This window comes from Lemur catta, chromosome 5 (genome assembly GCF_020740605.2).
Source record: "Lemur catta isolate mLemCat1 chromosome 5, mLemCat1.pri, whole genome shotgun sequence".
NCBI lineage: Eukaryota > Metazoa > Chordata > Mammalia > Primates > Lemuridae > Lemur > Lemur catta.
Window position 1 is genome coordinate 77725950 of NC_059132.1, and position 21435 is coordinate 77747384.

Genomic DNA, 21435 nt, shown 5'->3' on the forward strand with positions numbered 1-21435 from the left:
AGCTGAGTTTAATAGTATTTTTAGTGTGTAGTATTACTTTAATAATAATATGAATTACATGAAATTCCTATATTTACTCACTCTGACATACAAAAGCATCAATTTCATATGTTTCAAACTGTATATTATGTCAATAGTACTTAAACTTTTGCATTGTTTTATTGTTTTTATGTAGTTGATAATGTGCAGGTACTTTTTAAAAATTATATAATAGATTATGATTATATCATAAAGTTTATTTTATATAATTCATACTATATATAATTTAACCATTTCTCATGTTGAAATAGTACATTAGTTTTTAAAAGTTCTATCTATTATATAATGAAAGGCATAATTTCTTGACATATTGTAAATGGTAATCTATCATTTTGATCTAGGAAAAATTGAATGTTAAAATGTTTATTGGAGTTTTACTACAAAGCACACCATCAATTGTGGACAAAACCAGTTTTCATAACCTTCTGTTGAAATTGCTACAACTGACTTTTAAAATCTCAGTGGAATTATTTTCATATTGTTCATAGTATTTAATAAACAAAGAAGTAAAGTAAAACTTTATCTGCAAGCATTTCTCCACAAATACCACATTCCACAGCCCAGGGTGAGGATGGGTTTCCTGGTTCCTGGCTCCTTTGTGGTATGTGCAGGGTGTGAGGCCTGCTAGTCTCCTTATCTACAAGGCTGCTTAGAGTAACCTTATCTGCACAGATCTTCCAAGGTTATTTTTCTTTTTCACTTGGAAACTAATCATCTTAAATCCATACAGAGGAAAGAAATAGTCCCTTCACTGATTTAGGATGAGCAGTGTGAGTCTTCCTTTGAAATCAGTATCCTGAAAGGTTTTTTCCTGCTTTTTCCTAAGTCTGTCATAATTACAACTGAGCAAAAGGTACTAGTTAATGACTGTTCCTGAGTTTCAGTAAAGATACTTTGAAAAGCACCTACTTGTATGAATAACAATCCTAGCTGAGGAATTTTAATTCTCTTCAGACTCCCATCTATGGGGAATCAAACAAAACACTAAAACAACAAAACAATGACAACAAAAAACTACTTCATATAACAAATTATAATTTACTGTATCAACTAAATATTACTGAATGGCTGCGATGTTTACAGACACTCCTTTGTTTGGAAAGGAAAAGTCTTCTGAAAAAAAGTAACTATTCAATTCCTAAATGTATTATATCTTATGACGAATAAGAGATCTATTAATAAATATTTGTTGGCAGCCTGAGACAGGGACTTGAGGTGAGGGGATTCATTTTGGAGATGTTCTCAGGAAATAGTGAAGGAATAAGGAAGTCAAGACAGAAAGAGAATCCAAAATAAGAGTACATTATTTAGGTCGATGCTGAGAACAACTGGGGATTGCTCTAGGGTGCCAAGTCCTTTCAGAATTATCCCTTGAAACACAGGACGCTGGAGCACTTATTTATGAGAACTCTCCTATTGGTTCAATGCTGCTGGGTCTGCCACAGTCTATTACTGTTGTGTAAGAAAACTGGACAATTGAGCTGGTGCAGAGGGGAGTTGCAACAGTTTTAATCTGAGAGGGGCAAATGAAAGAAGAAAAGGTAACATTTTGCAGTAGATTACATGAGGTGCTTTGTGGAAACGAATACTATGTTGGTGGAAGGAAAAATTTTTGTAAATTCCTATAAACTTTCAAAATTTAGCTCACCACAAGTTCTTGCTAATTCTCTTTGCTCTACCCTCATGGGTTCACTCTTTTCTACACCCTAATCTTAGAAGTCACAAGGAAAGAACCAGAGACAACAGTTTTGGTTATAATGTTCTTAATTTATTTTTCATATTCTTGATCAGAATTGATTATAATTGGCATCTTCCAAGCATGCTTATCAAGCAGTCTTCCCTCCAGCATAAAATTCCAAATTAGGTTAACATTGGATGAACAAACTGGGTTCCAAGTGGTAAATTTTAAGTATTAGCAAGACAATGACTAGACTGTAACTAGTCATGAATTTGATAATGCTTTCTATTGCAAAAAGTAATGGTAATGTATGTGTCTGAATTGCCATTTATTTACTCTCCTGGATAAAGGGACAAGCTATTTGTAGATTAGTTTGCTATTTCTCTTATGCATCAAATTCAAATCTTGGAATCCTCAGTTCTTGTGTTGCTAAAGTACACACTGAGTTGATACTATCAGGGAGATCCACATGAAATGGCATTTTAGAAAAAGGGAAACATTTTTGTTTCTAAAATATCTGTTTATTTTCAATTTATAGGGAAAAATATTTTCCTTATTTCTTTCATTAGTATTTTGTTCTTCATAAGTGAAGAACACTTCTCAGCTCAACAAGCTTAAGGAGAGTAGGATAAAGTATTTAGCACCATTCTTTGTAAACACACCTAGTTGAGCAACGAAGTGAAGAAAAAGGGGTGACTGAGCATTCTCTGTTTCTAAACACTCTAAGCCAGGACAGTAGGAAAAGGAACAGTGACTCACTGCTCCCCAGGATAACGTCCCTGTCCAGTGTGTGGGTGATATCCAGGGTCATCTGTAAAAACCCAAAGGAAATGTGACAGGTAAAGAATGTAGTTTTGATGATTTCTCAGTTCTCCTATAATATGGCATTTGCATGTTGTCTATCCTTCTGTAAAACTTCATTAACATTATAATTTATTACACAGTAATAAAATCAAGATTTTAGGGTGGAGCCAGGTCTTCAGAGTTATAATTAATTTAAACACTTTCATTTCTTTTGGTGATGAAGTTGATATGTACAGAAGTTAAATCAATTTTTCCATATTACACAATTACTGGTAGAGCCAAGAAATGAGGTTTCTGACTTTTAATTACTTTAGTAAATTCATCAAAAATCCACCATTTAGATGTTAAATAAGTGAGTGGCAGTGATGTAGTAAGGGTATGTGAATAGAACTTCTGTCCTGGCTCAATAGTTCTCAGAGCAATTCTTTAGAACTGAGACCAATAAATAATATTTCTAGAAAGAATATTTTATCACTGATAGTGTTTAGAATTATGGGCACATGGTTATTGTTTTTAAATTCTCTATAGACAATGTACCCTAATGTAAATGATCCCTACTACCCTGTTATTTTTAAGCCACTGCTGAACAAGGAACAAATAATGTTCATTTAAATTCTAGTACAATGTGTTGGGTGCTTAACTGCTGCTAATTATTAGATGGTATATGGGCCAGAAGAACTCTGACGATGGATGGAATCGGGCTTTGAGCATGTACCCAGCCTCTGGTATACAGTGTATTTCGTTGCCCAGAGATAATAAAATTTAATTTTTGGCCTAAGAGTTGTAAAAATATCTAAATCTGAGAAAACACATATTTGTGTAAGCTCATCACCTTACATGTCCTAACACTATGCCAAAAGTTTTCTTGGAATTAAATAGTTAAATGTAATTATTTCAAACTTGGCCTCTATTGATTTACTTTGGATATAAAAACAGAACTTGGCAAGTCGTATGATTCGATTTGGCAGAATACTCACTCTTTTAGCAAATGGACCGTACCCGACATAAATCTACTTTAAAGTTTATAGAGGTTCAGTTCTGTACCAACTGAAATGAGAAACTAGCTGAGTCCATCAAGAGTACTGATTGGCTGGAGCAGGGTAGGCAGGATACATAAAAGGCAACTGTAGAACATCTGGGAAAGTCAGTGATATCATCTGTCTAGAGTCAAACCTCTGTGCTTCTCTGAGAGTGCCTTTCACCATGAGTGGGTGCCCCTTCTTAGGAAACAATTTCGGGTGAGTGTTTACCTCTTTTCTAAGTGGGTTTAGACTCTTAGAAGTACCAGGTATGAGCTTTTTAATTTCTGAATTTAAACAACATTGAAAACTGTTACCTTTATTCTCTTGTTTAACAGTCTACTCCAAACAAAATTAGCAATAAGAGAATTTTAATCACTCATATTACTAGTTAACTGTGTTTTCTAAAGCTCTATTTTTTTCTTTTTATTTATTAAATCTGCAGATATAATTTTAAAAAGCTATCTCTAGAAGGTAGTGAAGAAGACAAATCACAAGCTGGTGTGAATAGAGCCAGCAAAGGAGGACTTATCTATGGGAACTATCTGCATGTAAGTGGCATTGTCCTTAAAGGGTTTAGCTTCCATCGTTAGACACTAGATTCTGCTAAGTGACTTTTTCATGTTTTTTAGTTTATGAATTTTTTCCCTCAGTCACCAATAGTTTTCTGGACTTAAGGCTATCACCACTCGTAAACATTTATGCTTTTCCAATTTTTGTTAGAATAATTCAAGAGACTCCTGGGAGAAAATTCAGCTTTCTAGCATTGGTACAATAAAAGCAGAGATTCGGAATCTGGGCAGAACAGTATAAATGATAAGGCCCACTGCAGAGAACTGGCAGGCATTGCACAACTTGTATAAATAAAACATGGTCAATACATAAACCCCAGCCTAGATCACTGCAAATGCATCTTTAAAAAATTTCTCTTTTAAATCTCTTGTTATGAAGTGCAATGTTAAAGACACACTGAAAATTTTCATGAAATCATTAGTAAGTAAAAGAGGGATGTTAATAAATGAGGTGTGTGGAGATTAGGCTAAGTTTCAACCTATTTTTCTTTTCTTTTTTTTTAAGAAGCAAAATAATTAGAGACCTTGATGCCATCATAGATGGGTTTCAAGGGTGAACTAATAAAAAATGTTAAGATGTTCTTAGAGTTGTTTCTTTGGGGAATGAAAGAATGGCAGATGCACAGTCAGCTCAGCACGTTTTCAAGATTTCGTTCTATTCGTTTCATGGGAAAAGGACATGACTTCCCAAAGAGTGTAATAGCATTTCTTATGATAAAATCCCACCAAACAGAATTTTCCTGAGAAGAATAAAAATCATAAATTCAATTCACTCCTTATGATGAGATTCATCCATTGTTTAAAAGAAAATCGATTGGTTTCTGAGAAGTTAGGATTTGGGAAAAGCTGTTCCATTATTTTATTCTACTTCTTATTAAAATTGATAAAAAATAAAACCAAGTTCTGCAATTTCAAATCAGTCTCTTTATTTTTCATTTAAAGTTGGAAAAAGTTTTGAATGCACAAGAACTTCAAAGTGAAATAAAAGGAAATAAAATCCATGATGAACATCTTTTTATCATAACTCATCAAGGTGAGCTGTACAAAGCGTTGGCCAATAAATATTCCACAGGCATTTCTCATCAGTGATGAGGAAAGTTACAGTATTTTAACTATGAAATGGTAAAAGGTCAGGGAATCACCTCTGTTAGAAATGCCTGAGAATGTTTTGCTGCAGGATAAATTCTCATAGCACCCCTCTAGAGATTGATATCAGTCTTTATGTTGCTTCACTGCTAATTGGGTCAAGTAGAACTTTAGCTTTGTCTTTAACTCCCAGGCGACTTTTCGTCTCTCATAATTTCACAAATAATTTGCAAACTAAGATGTTATGATTTCTTAACTTGAAACGTTAAAAAACTATTTTCCAAGAAAAACATCATTAAAACTTATTGTGGATATATATAATCCTACAAAAATATGGTACTAAACAAAAATGTGATTTTTTTGTCTAAAATGTATGTTTATCCTTTCCAGATTTCTAACCTCTGGGCGGTGGATTTTTGCTTAAGACTCTTTGACTTTAGAAGTTTAGAAGGTCTCTGAACTCTGAAATTATGTGCAAGTTTTCATGAATATGTATCTTAAAGAAGTCTTATGTCTCCAAAATATTAATATTTACTATAAGGTTGTCAGTGCCATATACTTTCCTCTGAATGACTAGGGCCCAATAACCCACACTGGTCAGTGCCCCATGTTGAGACGTGTTTCCCTTCCCTACCCATTCTTTGTTTTCTTTCCTCAGAAAGGTGCTTGCCTCCCTCATTGGCTAAAATAATAAACTCCTCTGAGGAAAGAAATTTAAGATGAAAAACAATTGGCTTAATGTGTTACCTCTGTTTTTATGTTTACATTTTCATTGGTGGCTTATACCACCAGGTATAGACAAGTAGCCCTGGACTCAAATGGAGATTCTGAAAGAAGGTACACTGAGCAATGCTGAATCAAGTTGCCCCTGGGAATTGGCTGTGAGATGAATATGACACTTTGCCACTATCATTCCACCACAAACATCCGGCCACTTTCCCATTTGTCCTGAGCCCATGAGTTTCTAGGTTTATCACAAGTAAAACAATCAAAACATTGCATCTTAAGTAACTTAGCTTTAAATTTTCAAGATCTTTAAACCCTACAGTCTTTCATTTAGGTTAGCACATATTAATTTCTCAGTTTATAGTTGAACTTAGGCATCACTTCTGCTTCCCCACATACCTCCCACTTTCATATAGAAAGTTAGAATCAGGTTATGTGCTATATCCTAAAAGAAGTAAACAGCATGTTTGTTGAGAGAAATCAATGTAAAAATAATGTATGTAAAGCATATAGGTAGTGTGCCTGGCATATTAAAGCATTTAATTAAAGGAGGCTATTGTAACTTTAACACTAATATTTATTTCTAGCATAAGAGGGAACCCTATTTAAATTTATTGATTTTAGAGTTATATGTTCATTTTTCTTTCAATATATTAACCATGTCTTTAATCTAATGATGGACAAAGAGATGCCCATAACTTTTCAATCCACAATGGTTTTCTTATTACAGCTTATGAACTCTGGTTTAAGCAAATCCTTTGGGAATTGGATTCTGTTCGAGAGATCTTTCAGAATGGCCATGTAAGTTTTTATATCACAATATTAATTTCATGCATATTTTTGAAAAACATAGAAAATATTTTTAATGAGAAAAAATTTAACAGCAAATAGTGGACTTATTAGTTAATGATAAAACAAATAAACATTTTCTGAGTAGACAAGGAGTTCAGTCATATTTTCCCAGTGCGATCACTAACCCAGAACTCCACATGGCTTTAAGGTTCCTTTCAAATTTCAGTTTCAAGGCCTTTGTGTAGAATTCATTTTTTCCCCTCAAAAGAAAAGTGTTACAAATTATAGTACGTTACCAGTCTAACTAATAGAGATCCTTTAATGAATAGGTATCAGCATTGTATTTCTAATAAATATCAGCTATAAGGAAAGTAAAAAAGGAAGAGATGGAAGCATTAGAGAAAGAGAAGACGGAGGAAGAAAAAGAGGAAGATGAGGAGGACAAGCAGAAGGGAGAAAAGGACAGGAGGGCAAAGAATGACAAGAGGGGAGAGCAGAGCTTCAGGCAACAGCGGAAGTTCCACCTGCCCTTCTCCATCCACCATTCTGCTTCCTCTCCCCATGTTCCCTGAGGATCCGCCTTCTGTCCGCCAACTCTGAGCCTCTGCTCCAAGAGGAGTTGGGAAAGAGAGCACATGGACACAGATAGAACTCTTCTTATGTATGTGAATACACTTCCCAATTACGTCAGTGGCAACTTTGGCCCCCCAGTGAAGAGCAAATTTATCCAGGTGTTGCTCAATCCTCACCCAGAAATTCCCATGTTACCTTGACCTTTCTTCTCTAAAGCAAAACTAAAAGAGAAATTTGTTTTGAAATCTGTGGGGGTTGTGTTCCAGAACTTGCTTATACCTTGCTTCCACATAATTTTGTATTTTTAAAGAAAGCAAAATAATCCTGGTTTTGCAGACATTCCTTGTATGAAATTCAGAATTGCTATTAGTTCAACATATACTATGGTAAATTTTAGTTCCAATATTCTTTTTTAAAATACAGGTAAAGTTAATGGAAATGCAGTGCCATTTGTCTATTTTGTAACTTCTAGAATTCAGAATTGATTAATTAGTATTTTATTTCTTAACCATCAGGTCAGGGACGAAAGGAATATGCTTAAGGTTGTTAGTCGGATGCACCGAGTGACAGTGATCCTTAAACTGTTGGTGCAACAGTTTTCTGTTCTAGACACGATGACAGCGTTGGACTTCAATGACTTCAGGTGTGTACTTATGATATTTTAAAAAATGTAGTGTGGTTTACTTTCTCATTCTAGTGGAGTAAAAGGAGAATGTGTGTGTTGTGTGACACGATGAGCCTGTCTTACTATCACTGTCACTATATGGACTTGGGGTCTTCATTCACAAAGTATTTGAGAAGTTATTAAAAACATTTGATCACTCATTGTTCTATAATATGATCAATTAATTTTAATTCATCATTATGTGCCCTGTTTTCCTCCAAAATAGATTTTAGACAACTTAGCAAAATGGCTAGAATAGCTAATAAACCACAGGTAATTAATTTTTAAAAAATTAAAAACTAAAAATGAAAGAAAAAGGGGTGATATATAAAGAAGCATGCCAGTCAAAAGTGTCAGTATAAATTGAACCATAAATTTTAGTTTTAAATTTCTACATATATTCTAAATATAATATATATATTTGGCTTTGTCTGGAAATATAGTGTGTATATATATAATTTATATTTTATATTGTATATAACCAAAATTTGAGAAGACATTTTCCTAAGAACCGTCTATCAGTGTATCATATGATGTAATAGGCAATGGCTTGAACATGTTTGACAATCAAAGGAAAAGTGGTAGAATTCCTTTGTGGTGAATTTAAAAAGTTAAAGTCTTAGCACCAGTTAGATGAAGAACATTTACCAGAATGTAATATGTGGGTAACATTTTTTTGCTTGCCTATTTGTGACAGACAATATCCTATTTGTTTTACTTGCATTATTTCACAGGTGCTTATAATAATGCTAGGTAGTGAGATTAATAATATCCAGGAATGTAAGTTATGGGAGGATTAAATAATATTTATAAAGAATCTTTTGGCACTGTGGAATAAAAAACATTGCCCAATGTCCACCTATCTTTATCTTAAGGAAAAAATTCAGTACACCTACACACATGCAATTACACATATATGATATGTGTATATATATATATATATATATACACACAAACATACACATATACATATGTGCTATTAGTTCAACATGTATTATGGTAAATTTGTATAATATACAAAATATATTATATATAATATTATATTAATATGTTAAAATATATATGACATTTCACAACTATATAAACTTTCCAACTTCAAATTGATTGAAAGCAACAATGATGTTTAAATAGCTCATATTCCTGATTTCAGTGAGGGTCAAATCATAGGTCTATGTCAAGACAGTAGTGTGTATCTGTTCTCAACATCTGGGAGAGTAAAACTGACAGCCCCTTACAATAGAAGAGACCATTGCAGTCATTTACAATGTCAGCCCATCTCTTCCTTTCTCTTCTCTTCTCTGCCTTCTCCTCTTTATTCTAGAGAGTACTTATCTCCAGCATCAGGCTTCCAGAGTCTGCAGTTCCGACTATTAGAAAACAAAATAGGTGTTCTTCAGAGTTTGAGAGTCCCGTACAACAGAAGACATTATCGTGATAACTTCAAAGGAGAAGAAAATGAACTGCTACTTAAGTCTGAGCAGGAAAATACACTTCTGCAGCTAGTGGAGGTGTGTGCTCACACACAACTTCTGAAGTCTAAATCAATTTTAAATCACCTGTCAAAGTTGGGTTACATTCATTGGAAATAAGCACAGAAAGAATTCATAAAAATACTTAAATTTGTAAATTCAACTTATTAAAGTAGTTAAAATATCAAGAACCCTCTTGAGGACTTCAGCAATCTTTATATAATCAATTGTATGTTAATATTTAATAACTTCATCATCTCATTAAACATCCTTTTAAACATTCTTACTAAGCAATGTTTAATTAGCTAATTTTTAGACTGAATGTGATTTGTTATTCAATGAGCTTTAACGCTTTAAAATATTCTGTAATTGAAATTTTCCACTTATTATTTTTCTTAATTAAACTAAATCACTACAAATATCCCCTTTAGAATTTTGTCCTTTCATATCCAAATTCCCTAAAGGTTTATAAGTATTCCTATAAGTAGGAATTATTAATTTGTTTCTTCATGAGTAAATAATTAAAGATTGTGTTGTCTTGATTTCCTTCAGAAAGCAAATTAAACTTTTCTTTTGTTGAATTATATTCCTCTCATTAATCCCCTGGGTATTTCAAATGTGGATTTAGATTAATTTATTATATGTGATGCAATATAATGGTTTGTAAATATGGGGAGAAAAATACTCACAAAGTTAATTTCAAAACTAAATACAGATTAAATGAGAAACCACAGGGGTATATGAGTTCAGTTTTATTTCTAAATTAGAAAGTCTTGTAAAATCTTAAAATAATTGTATGGGTTAGTTAATTTCAAAGTTGCTAAGTATATAGTGCCTCTGAATTTACAAGAGATTATATCTTAGACACTTCATAATTTCTTCAGCTCGTAAGACATAAAGTATTTTGAGAATAAACCAGAAGACATCATTAAAATGATGTTTAGATATATTCATATATTTCTACAAAACAATTAGGATTACTGTAATCAAGTTTTTCTTAAGAAATAAAGAGTAAGCATTATTAATGATGATTGCCATAAATATTAACAAGATGAAATATATTGATTACTATTTCATAAATGAAGAAATTTAAGAGAAAAAAATTCTTGTTTCAAATGTATACATGTTAGTTACAATGTATTTAACATATTTAAAAGTTTACCATGTACTCACTTTAAAAAATAATATTTACTTAAGGCATGGCTGGAAAGAACACCAGGTTTGGAGCCACATGGATTTAACTTCTGGGGAAAGTTTGAAAAAAATATCATCAAAGGCCTGGAAGAAGAATTCATAAGGATTCAGGTTTGTAGATGCCATGAGTTAATATAAATGTACTTACAGAAGAAATTTTAGGAATTTTATTCTAAGAATTTAGTGCTTTTTTTCTTAACCTTTCTTTTTCCTTATATTCTTTTTCTTTCACAATTGTATTTTCTTGTAATGCATTACATGATTGATTTAATTTTCTTTAGGTGCAATGAAAATTATACTAAAATAAGGTGTTCATTGTAAACAAGATTTTTATCTATGATAAACAGCTGAGATTAATAGACATTTTCCTTTCTCTTGAAAATTCCATATTATAACCAATTATAGACAGAACTAGGCACACAAAGGACGAATTAACAAAATATATTTAGCCAGATAACTTTCATTTTGCTCTTGTATATTTGCTGTGTCCTTTCTATTGGCTCTCAGACAATGTCAATTTTCTCTCACTTAAAAGAAATATTATAGATTGCTCATTTCTCTCAAGTTATAGGTCTCATCCTCTGTTCATGACAAAAGTTCTTGAAAGAGTTGTTTAAATTCTGTATCTCGAGAGACCATATCAGGTAGTGTGAAAAGCATGGACTTCGTAGTCACACTGCTTGGGCTCTGATTCCAACTGTGTGATGGTGGAGAAGTCACTTAGACTCTCCTTGACTCACTTTCATCATTGGTAAAATAGAAAAATAAGAGTATTTCATGTCATAGGATTATTATGAACATGAAATTAAGTGAATATTTGTAAAGCACTTAGAATGGTAGTTAGAATAATTATTTATCTCCCATCTAATCCTCAACTTACTCCAACCCGTTTTTTTGCACCATGATTCACAAACAGCCTCCATATACATCAATCCAATGGCCATTTTTTAATCTTAATTTTACTTGACTTCCCAGCAGCATTGAATGCTAATGACTACGACTTACCCTTTCTTGAGCATTCTTTTCCCTATGAATTGGAGACCACCATTACCTCTGCATCTAATTCTCTGGCCCTTGTTGCTCTCTCTCCTTTACTTGCTCTTATTTTTCTCTTAGACCAGTAAATGGTGGGGTTTCACAATGCCTTGGCTTAGATCCTTTCTGTTTTATCTCTATTCTCTTTCATTAAATGATGTCATTTATACTAACTGCTTCAATATCTACTTAGTCACCAACAATTCTCAAACATTTATCTCTATTTTAGATATCTCCTTAGATTTCAGACCATACATTTAGCAACTTACTTGATTGCTATTTCCTCCTCTCAAAAACACACCAGCAAAATCAAACCTAGAAAATTTCTTCTTCCGTCCACTCTCGTATTAACATTGTCTTCTCTGAGTTAAAGAAGTTTTTCTCCTATAAACGATCTAGTTTGCCAAGTCAAGTCAGACACCTATCAGTGATTCTTGGGATCTTCCTCTTCCTCAACCCCCTCCTTCAAACTATCATTACATCCTACCAATTTTACCTTATAAATAGCTCTCAAATATCTCCCTTTAATCTGCCACCGCCATTCAAGTACACACTGCCATTGTTTTTCACCTCGACTACAGTAATAGTCTCTGAACTGTCCTATCCATCTCTCCAATTTATTCTCCACACCGCAGTCTGAGTTATTTTTTCAAAATGCAAATCTGATCACATCTCTCTTTTCCTTAAAGCCTTTTGATGTCATCCCATTGCTTTTAGAATTGATATAAAAACCTTAACATGGTCTATAAGGCCTTTCATGATCTCAAATGGTCCAACTATAGTAAGTTTCTTTTATGAGCTAAGTTCAGTTCTTTTAATTTATTACCAAAGTGTCTTTCGATGTGTTCTCTCTGGGTTTAGAATGTTCTTCTCCAGGTAACTTCTTCCCATTTTTCAGATCATGGCTCAAGAAAAAATTCTTTAGGAAGGTCTTTTGTAACCTCCTTATTATTGTAAGTTATTAAGGCACCAACACTGCTCCTGTATAGCATCTTCCATGATTGCAATTTAATTCTTGAGTGATTATTTATTCAATGTCTTATTTTGCTCACAATTTTATCTCTACCAGCTTATCATGACATTTATTGAATTAATTAGAAATAATATGTGTACAGTTTTTACTCCACACTGTGGTTGTTCTGATGAATTAAAAATAATTGGGTTAACTAATTTGCTCCAGCTAAATTAATTGAGTTGTAAATAGAACATATGTGGTAGGCAGAAAAATAAGAATTTTCTTAAACTAATCAGTAGATAGCAAATGAATAAAATATAAGAGTGAAAAACATCTAAGAAATTGTATTTACAGAATGGAATACTGAATATAGAATTTCAATAGAGTTAATAGTTCTTCTGACTAGGAATTCTTAACTCTTCATAAGTGGAATGACTTTACTTCTTGTGTTAAACAGTTGCTGTTTAAAAGTAGATATTATTAACCTCCTGTAGTTACCTTCAATTTTCCCCATTTGGGTCCATACCTTGTGATATTTATGAAAAGAATATTTGAGATTAATGAATCACTTAAACTTAACTAAAAGGATAGAACCAGCAATTGTGTGGAAGATTCCTTCTCTTAAGATAAAATTTCCAAATTGTAATGTTAGATGATACGGTAAATATTCCAAGTACTTCCTTTATGCAATTATGAGTCTAGTCTCTCATATGCAAAGTTTTCTGAAGTAGGAATCTATTTTTTCCCTTGGGAATATTAATGCAGTATTTTTCCTAAAGGCTAAGGAAGAGTCAGAAGAAAAAGAGGAACAAATGGCTGAATTTCAGAAACACAAAGAGGTGCTACTTTCCTTATTTGATGAGAAGCGTCATGAACATCTCCTTAGTAAAGGTAGATATTTTTCTTCTAAGGATCCTTTTCCTGGAATGTATGAGTATATGATTAAAATATAATTTTATAAGACTACCAAGCCTTACTTGGGGGAAAAGAATGAAAATTGATATTCTACTCACAGAAACAAGAATTGGGTAAATGGTATCTATGATAACCCTATCTTAACAGGTTTCTGTGCCTAGATTATTTCAAATATATTAGAAAAAACTCAGATAGTATGTGCCAGATATGAGGGATACCATAACTAATTGAATATAGTTTTTCAAGTAGCTCAAAGCCTAATAGGGACAGAAATGAAGACAAATCACTGTAATTGTAAATACTCTGGTAGGGGTAAGTAAAAGAAGAAATAACTACTGAGAGAGCAAGGGTGGCTTGGCAGAGAAACTGTTTCCCAAGCAGACTAGGAAAAGCACACATTAGGACTTACAGCACAATTGATATTGAGCTTTATTTCCTGAAACTAATTGACCATTAAATTCAATATCTTCATTACTAAACTTTCATGTTCATTTTGACTTAGAACTTTTATTAAAAAGTATCTCAAAGCTTTTTTGGAAATAGGCAGAATAAAAGCAAAAATTAATTTTTATAATGCAAGTACAAAGCATAGCATATTTGAAACTCATATTAAATTCTATAAGCTTAAAGGTTGTTAGGCTCAGTTTTAAAAAAAAAAAACAACTCAGTAAAGAATATCAAAATCTCGTTTTCCTGCAGCTAAGAGAAAGTCTTTCATTTGAGCACACACATGTGTGAGTTTATATAATTGTGCTTCCTTAAAGCCAAGTAAACTAATTTTAAGTGAACTAGAGAAAACTACTTTCAAATGACACTTGGAATGAATCTTGTTTAACTTTTTGGAAAGTAAGTCATTGTATTATTTTACTTGAAAATATATATTTTATTGTGGAAGTTAAGTATTTCCTAGAAATATCAGATTTTCCCAACGCGACATTTAAAGGTTTTGAGAATTTAAGGTATATAGATTTTGGGTTTGCCTTTTAAAATCCAATGATAAAATGATAAGTTTCCAAATTCAAGCTAAGAGGTAAAAAATTTAAACTAAAACTTACATTATTTTCTAAACACATATAAACCATTTAAATATTTAAGGTGATGATAATAAATTAATATAAGACTACACTAAATTGCCTATTAAATTAAAATGTGCTATGTATTTTGCAGGTGAAAGACGACTGTCATACAGAGCACTTCAGGGAGCACTGATGATATATTTTTATAGGTAAAAGGAAATTAGAAGAAGAGAGGTGGCTAAATCCAGTATAAAGCTTATAAATTGCAATCATAGTTTAATGTAGTAATTTAAATTTTAGAGAAAACTTAGAAAATAAGTAATACCGAATTTCATGAGCTCTTGTTTTTTCATTTTTTCAATTTCATTTGTTAACTTCTAAAAGGCAAGAGGATAACTTTATCCCTGATTGGAGTTCAACCCCCTCCCCCCGGCACCAACTTAATCAAATATCCTTTTTTTACTAAATTCTACAAAGTATTATGTGACATCAAGCGTCCTAAAGGGCCAAAGTTTAAACTATCTGAGAAACTCAGTCATGAAATGTATTCTGTCATTAAATAATATTGTAGGGTTACTCCTGTAAAAAGAATAGATAAAATGAAAATACCTTATAAAGTGTTGTAATTAATCAGCAATTTCAAGTAAAATTGAGCTCACTGTATAAAATGTTAAAGGTATTCTTTAAATGTCTACTCACTCCTACTCTATGTGTATGAAGGTCCCATCCTCATGGTTCGTCAATTAAATGTGTTGGAATAATGGATATCCCACTAGCAAAAAGGCTTCATTCAAATACTTACGTTTACAGGGTATCTTTCTTCCACGTACTTATTTAATTTTTAAAATCCCCTCAAATATTTCTTCAGTATGGCAACATAAAGAAATATTTTGACTTGTTTCCTAAACTCAAGTAAATGTATACTAGTCAACTTACGTGACCTAGGTAAAAAATGCACGGACAATGTTGAAGAATTAGATGAAAAATGAAAACATATAGACGAGAGGAAATAAATAGCAATTTTTCCTGTTGTGTTTTAATATCTTTGTCTAGAAGTTTTTGACTGTTGTTACCTTAGAAGTCTTCTGAGATAGTATATATGTATCCCTTTTAATAAAAATCAATGTTCAGTGTGACTCTGGTTGGCTACTTCATGTATATTATATGGAATTTTCTAGACTTAAAACAAATATTGCAAGCTGAGTAGTTTTATCCCCATCTTTGAGATGAAGAAACTGAGGCTGAGAGAATAATCCAATGCTGTACAGCACCTACAAGGCAAAGTCGATATTTTGTTTTTAGGACCAAGTGATTATAAAATGCATGCTCTTCCTAACACACTAGATTTACTTGAATAGATTTTTTTTCTTATGATTATTTTTTTCCTTTAGGGAAGAGCCTAGATTCCAGGTCCCTTTCCAGTTGCTGACTTCTCTTATGGACATAGACACACTCATGACCAAATGGAGATGTAAGTCCTTCCCTTGCACCCCGCACTCCTTCTCCCCCATCCTGTTTCTTTACCCTTTTTCTTCTCTGAGCCCTCCTTCCTCCTCTGTCTCTTCCTTCCTCCCTCCTCTGTGTGTGGGTGAGTTCTTTCATACAAATCAGCTTGGCAATTACTGTCTCCCAGGGCCAACTTATCCACTATGCACAGCAGACACCATGTCTAGGGCCCACAATATTCTTGGAAGCTCATGAAAATGTTTTAATTTACTTTATAATCAGAAGGAAAAATACACATTAGGTCAAAGGAAATATTTTAATATATAATAACAATATATTCACCTTTATGCCAATGCACTTTTAAAATGTAATTTTAATAGTTATTTCTTAATGGAAGAAGGAACCCATAAAGGCAAAAGTGGCAAGGGCTCACAGAAGTCTTATTGTGGCCCTGCTCGTCACTGTTGTGTTCCCAGGCTAGTTGCAATGATGGATAGAGTAAAATGCTTGTAGCTGCACCAAGCGGGGTGCTAGGCAACCTCAGGGCTTCATCTGACTCTCACACATGAGCCTTCCATATGGCTAAGTGATAAGGTGTGAGCCTTTTCTCAGAAGCAATAATCATTACCAACCCTTGTTTTTAGAACATTATGGAACTAATGGCAGAAAAATATCCATGGAGTAAATCTGTGTTTGCCTAGATAACCACGTGTGCATGGTGCACAGAATGCTGGGCAGCAAGGCTGGCACTGGGGGTTCCTCGGGCTATCAGTACCTGCGCTCAACCGTGAGGTAGGTGGGGGAAATTCTCCTTTCTTCTTGATGGCAATGACCAATTCTTTGTTTTCCCATATACATGTGTGTTATCTAGGAAAAGCCATTGATACTTGCTCCTGTCTGAACTTCCAATCACACACTTGTAGTTAGATTACAATATTCCAGTTGGATCCTTTGGAAGTAATTGTATAAACTTTTTGATTGTGGAACTTCATCATTTTGATCCTGTGATAAGAAGGGTCATGATACCAATGGGTGCATGACTTGTGAGGATACAGGGATTACATCCAGGCAGAAAAGTCTTCTGCTCATCTGCCTCAAGTGTTGACCAGACTAAAACTTTGATTGTTGATTCCGCTTACATTTTCTTGGCCAGACACAGCTAAAATAGTTTCTTGTTTCCTGATGTGACTCTATTTTAGATCAAAAAACTACTTCCATCTATTCTAGAGAGTGCCCTTTTCACAGTGTTTACAAGGAAGGAGGTTAGCATTTATTGAGGACTTTGAACATGCTAGAGAGATTTCTAAGGCATTTACATTCTTATTCTGTTTTATATTCACAATACTACAGATAGGTGGATAGATATACCTGGAAACTGGTCCTTTGGGAAAGAATCAGCTCAGGGATAAATCGAATATTCAAATTTAGCCCCTAAATTCTTGACAGTACATTGCTTTCATTCCTACCAGATTGGCCATTTCTTAAAATGAACAGGTTCATATTTTCATCATTTTTATACATTTTTCACTTTCCCTGGGGATAGTGTGTAAGCATGAAACAGTCAATGACTGCACAAAATGAGCACACGCGTCAGTGGTTGGTGGGAATAATTAACACAAACAGCATTTCTAGTGTGTCGTTATTTCATTTAATCTCCACAAAGATCTGACCAGAGGAAAGGATTACAACTTTTATTTTAGAGTTAGAAACTGACATTTAAACAACTAGTCCAAGGTCCCCAGGTTGTAGGTGACAGAACCAGGATTTGAACCTAGATTTATTTGACTTCAAAGGCAAATGTTCTTTCTCTATCTAACTGCAAAAGGAAAAATAGTTGACTAACAAACATAAAAGCAATGTTAATATTAAAATCCCTCTTGTAGACATTTATTATGAATCTAAAATAGCATTTCAATTTATTAATCCCTTCATGGCAGTTATCGGGCAGCTACTTTGCAGTTGGAAAATATTTTTCAATGACCAACTAAGAACTCTATTGGCTTTAAATTTATTACTTGGCATGCTATCCTTCAGAAGCAGGAAATGAGAATACACCCTTGTCTTTATGAAGGAATATGGCAGTAGGAAGACTCTAGGTCTTAATCTGGACCACCTGTCTGGATCAACCAAACATATAATACTGTTTTGTGGGCATGAACTTTGGATATGGAACAAAAACTAGGCATTCTTAAACTAACACTGCATAATACCTAATATTTTATATATATGTAAAACATATACTATATGCAGTTTATAATTTTATAATATATATAATTATTTATCAAAAATTATCTGAGAAATAAAATTTTTGGATAGAAAATTTTAAATATTTCATGTCAACAAATCTAAAACATTTTCATGTATGTGTTTTTCCAGTGATAGGTACAAGGTATTTGTAGATTTATTTAACCTTTCCACATATATGGTTCCCCGACACTGGATCCCGAAGATGAACCCAATCATTCATAAATTCGTCTACACGGCTGAATACATCGACAGCTCATACTTCAGCAGTGATGACTCAGATTAAAATCATCTACAAAATCTATGAAGAATATTGATTTCTCAGTCTGTATTTTTTATTTTCTATGTGCTTTCATGAATACACGGTCTTAACCTAATATATGTATATACATAGTTCAGCACCATGGCATTCTGATTCAATTCTGGAAACAATTTGATTACCTCATATTTGTGATGATATAAGATTAAGCACTGAGATGAGACATAATTCAGTTAAATTGTAACATTGTACATAAGGTGTTTTCCTATTAAAAATTCAATTTCGTCTGCTATTTATCTTTAATATAATCATTATCTCATTGTTTCATATTTTATGAGCTTGTAAACTTCAGCTATTTCAAATATTTTATGCAATAAAATATATCATTCTGTGCAAAGACTTATTCAAACAAAATGTTTCAAATAATAAAAATTAATCTTTTGCCCTGTATTGTTTTTCAAACACTGCTTGTATATATTAGGATTCTTGATGATCAAACATAAAAATCTATCATCTGAAGCTTGCTTAGAGGGGATTTTCTGAAAGATTACTGGCTCACAGAATTCAAAGCAGCATTGTCCAAAAGCCTTAAAGGAGAGGAGCCTGGGGTCTCTGACGCCACAGGGACTGGATCCTGTTCTGGAAAACTGTATTCTTGGAACACTTTGAAGATCCTTTATGTCTCATCTCTTCTCTCTAGGTGTTGGCTTTATTCTTTCATGTTGTAGAACAGCTTTTTCCTTAGGCTGGGTCCCAGCTTCCAGCACCTGTGGGCTCACAAAAGGGCAAAGGTTCTCTTTACCCCAGCTCCCATGCCTGTGGGCCGGAAGCAGAGTAAACTCTAATGCCTCACAGAATTGAGATAGGAACAAGTAATAGTTCCCTCAAAGAAGAATGCTCTTTCCAGAAGAAAGGGGAGGTAAACAGACTAAACAGCCATCCGATTCATTTCTAATAAAAAGTACTAGACTAAGAGTTTAGTTCAGACATAGTTTTAGTCTTCTTTTTCTAGCATAGCCAGGATATTGGCAAAACTTAAATTTCTCTTATGGGAGGGAGTATACAATGTTATCAAAGGAATCTAAAATAAACATTAACCTTGACCTTGAGTAATTGCTGCTAGCAAGTGGCAAATGTTTGATAAAATCGAACTATTTTTTGGTTTCAATTACAAGTTTTTTCTTATAAGGATCATATCATCTACTTTGTCTCTAAATTACATATAATTGCTCTTGCCTCCATGACATACCTGTGTGTGTGTGTGTGTGTGTGTGTGTGTGTGTGTATACATAGTATCCAACAATGCTTATGCTGAAAAGATACAGAGGCAAATTTCATGGTGGCTAAAGGCACTAGCTGTGAAATCAGCAAGCTTGAGAGTAAATTCTGGCTCTGCCATTTACTGTCTACTTTGTTACAAACACCGGTTGAAGCCCAGTTTCTTATCTATATGAAGATAGAAGAACTTACTTTATAATCTTTATTTTTTCTCATGAGAAAAATGTTAATATTAATAGATGTTCTGTCACCAAAATACCTTGGAATATTGGAGCAAATGCTACTTGTCAAAGGTTTACCATTCTTTTAATAGACTATGTGATTGGATTTAGTTCTTTATCTATATTTACTGGAGTGACTAAGCTATATAGTTGCAAGAGTTTTTTCAAAGGATACATCAGTAATTCTTAATATAAATATCAAAACGATTTGTAATGCCAGTTCCCACCCTTGCTCCATTCACATTTGCAGTGCTGATGCTCCATGTTAAATTGTAATTCTTAAAGGGTCAGAAAATCACCTTAAGGCTGGCTAATTTAGCATTCACTTCGAGATCCCTGTGAAACCACATCCAGGAACATGTTGATGACTTTCATTATGACTCATAATTATTATGTGAAGATTGCATTGAGCTGACTTCAAGTAGTTTGTTATGGCTGGAGCAGAGCATATGTCTGCGCAGCACAGCTGCAATTGTGGTTGAGAAGGTGGAGAGGGGCTACTTCATAAAAGCTCACTTTAAAAAGCTTGCATGTTATCTTACAGGTTTTGGGGAGCCCCTGCATGTTTTAAAACAGAAGAATGACATGATGATGTCTTTGAGAAATGTAAATCCAGGAAAATATAGTAGATGGATTATAATAACATCCATCAGAATCACCTGGCTTCTGGCCTGGGGACTAAACTTTGAGGACTCCTGGATGAAGGACATGGCGTTTAGTGAGTAGATGGCTGAACAGTAGAAATAGATACTAAGGAACATGCAGCTAAGAAAGGACAGTAGAAATAGGAGGTAAGTGACAGGGCGATGGCTCACCAAGGTGTAGCTGGCCTGATTAAATATCTAGGATTTCTCTTGATTTTATTGATTGGGTGATTATATAATATTGATGTTCTTAATCAAAATAGAGGCTCTAGGAGGTGAAGGAAGCTTTTTTGGGTGGGGTGCCGGGGGGATGATGAATGGAGTTTTAGAGACATTGAGGTTAAAGTGTCTGTGGGGAAAACCAAAAATTGGATATATGGATTTGGAGCTGAGAAAAGTCTGTGTGAATGCAAAGCACATTAATACTGTGTTGACAAAACGGAGGCCACACACTTAAGAACACGTTCTTTTTAAACCAAAGTCAAATATAGGTTGTTTTATTATAAAGTCATCAAAATCCAGAACAGCTGAGAGGTATTAATCATTTTGAGATGTTAAAAATCCTTTAGCCTTTGAAAAAGAGTATTAGAAAAGCATTTATATCATATAGAAAGTCAGTACAGTAACAACACAAACTAGAACAAAAATGTCAATATTTGTCTTCCTGGAATATCTCTAAACCTGAGTCAACACACATTCTTTTGAGATTGGTTCTGGCTGGTGTACAAAAATAAATACGGTATTTTGTCTTTGATTTTGTTTTTCTAATAAAGGGGAAGGATAAAGGGCAAAAATCAGAGAAAAAA

General features: G+C 33.5%; 1 protein-coding gene across 1 annotated transcript; it reads left to right on the forward strand.

Annotated features, from left to right (window-relative positions):
- Window positions 1–3664: 3664 nt before the first annotated feature.
- Window positions 3665–18936, forward strand: TDO2 (tryptophan 2,3-dioxygenase). Its single transcript, XM_045552164.1, has 12 exons — window positions 3665–3759; window positions 3986–4091; window positions 5055–5145; window positions 6655–6725; window positions 7805–7932; window positions 9275–9461; window positions 10620–10727; window positions 13386–13497; window positions 14689–14746; window positions 15929–16008; window positions 16685–16775; window positions 18360–18936. Exons 1-12 carry the CDS (start codon window positions 3725–3727, stop codon window positions 18511–18513), a joined length of 1221 nt encoding a protein of 406 aa, XP_045408120.1. The 5' UTR covers window positions 3665–3724; the 3' UTR covers window positions 18514–18936.
- Window positions 18937–21435: the final 2499 nt, after the last annotated feature.

What these genes read in the sequence shown, in the direction of transcription:
- TDO2 (XM_045552164.1), top strand. Translation starts at nt 3,725, where the DNA reads ATGAGTGGGTGCCCCTTCTTAGGAAACAATTTCGG. An exon ending in TTGGACTTCAATGACTTCAG is followed by an intron (nt 7,933 to 9,274) that starts GTGTGTACTTAT and finishes TCTTTATTCTAG; the next exon opens with AGAGTACTTATCTCCAGCAT. An exon ending in CTGATGATATATTTTTATAG is followed by an intron (nt 14,747 to 15,928) that starts GTAAAAGGAAAT and finishes TTTTTCCTTTAG; the next exon opens with GGAAGAGCCTAGATTCCAGG.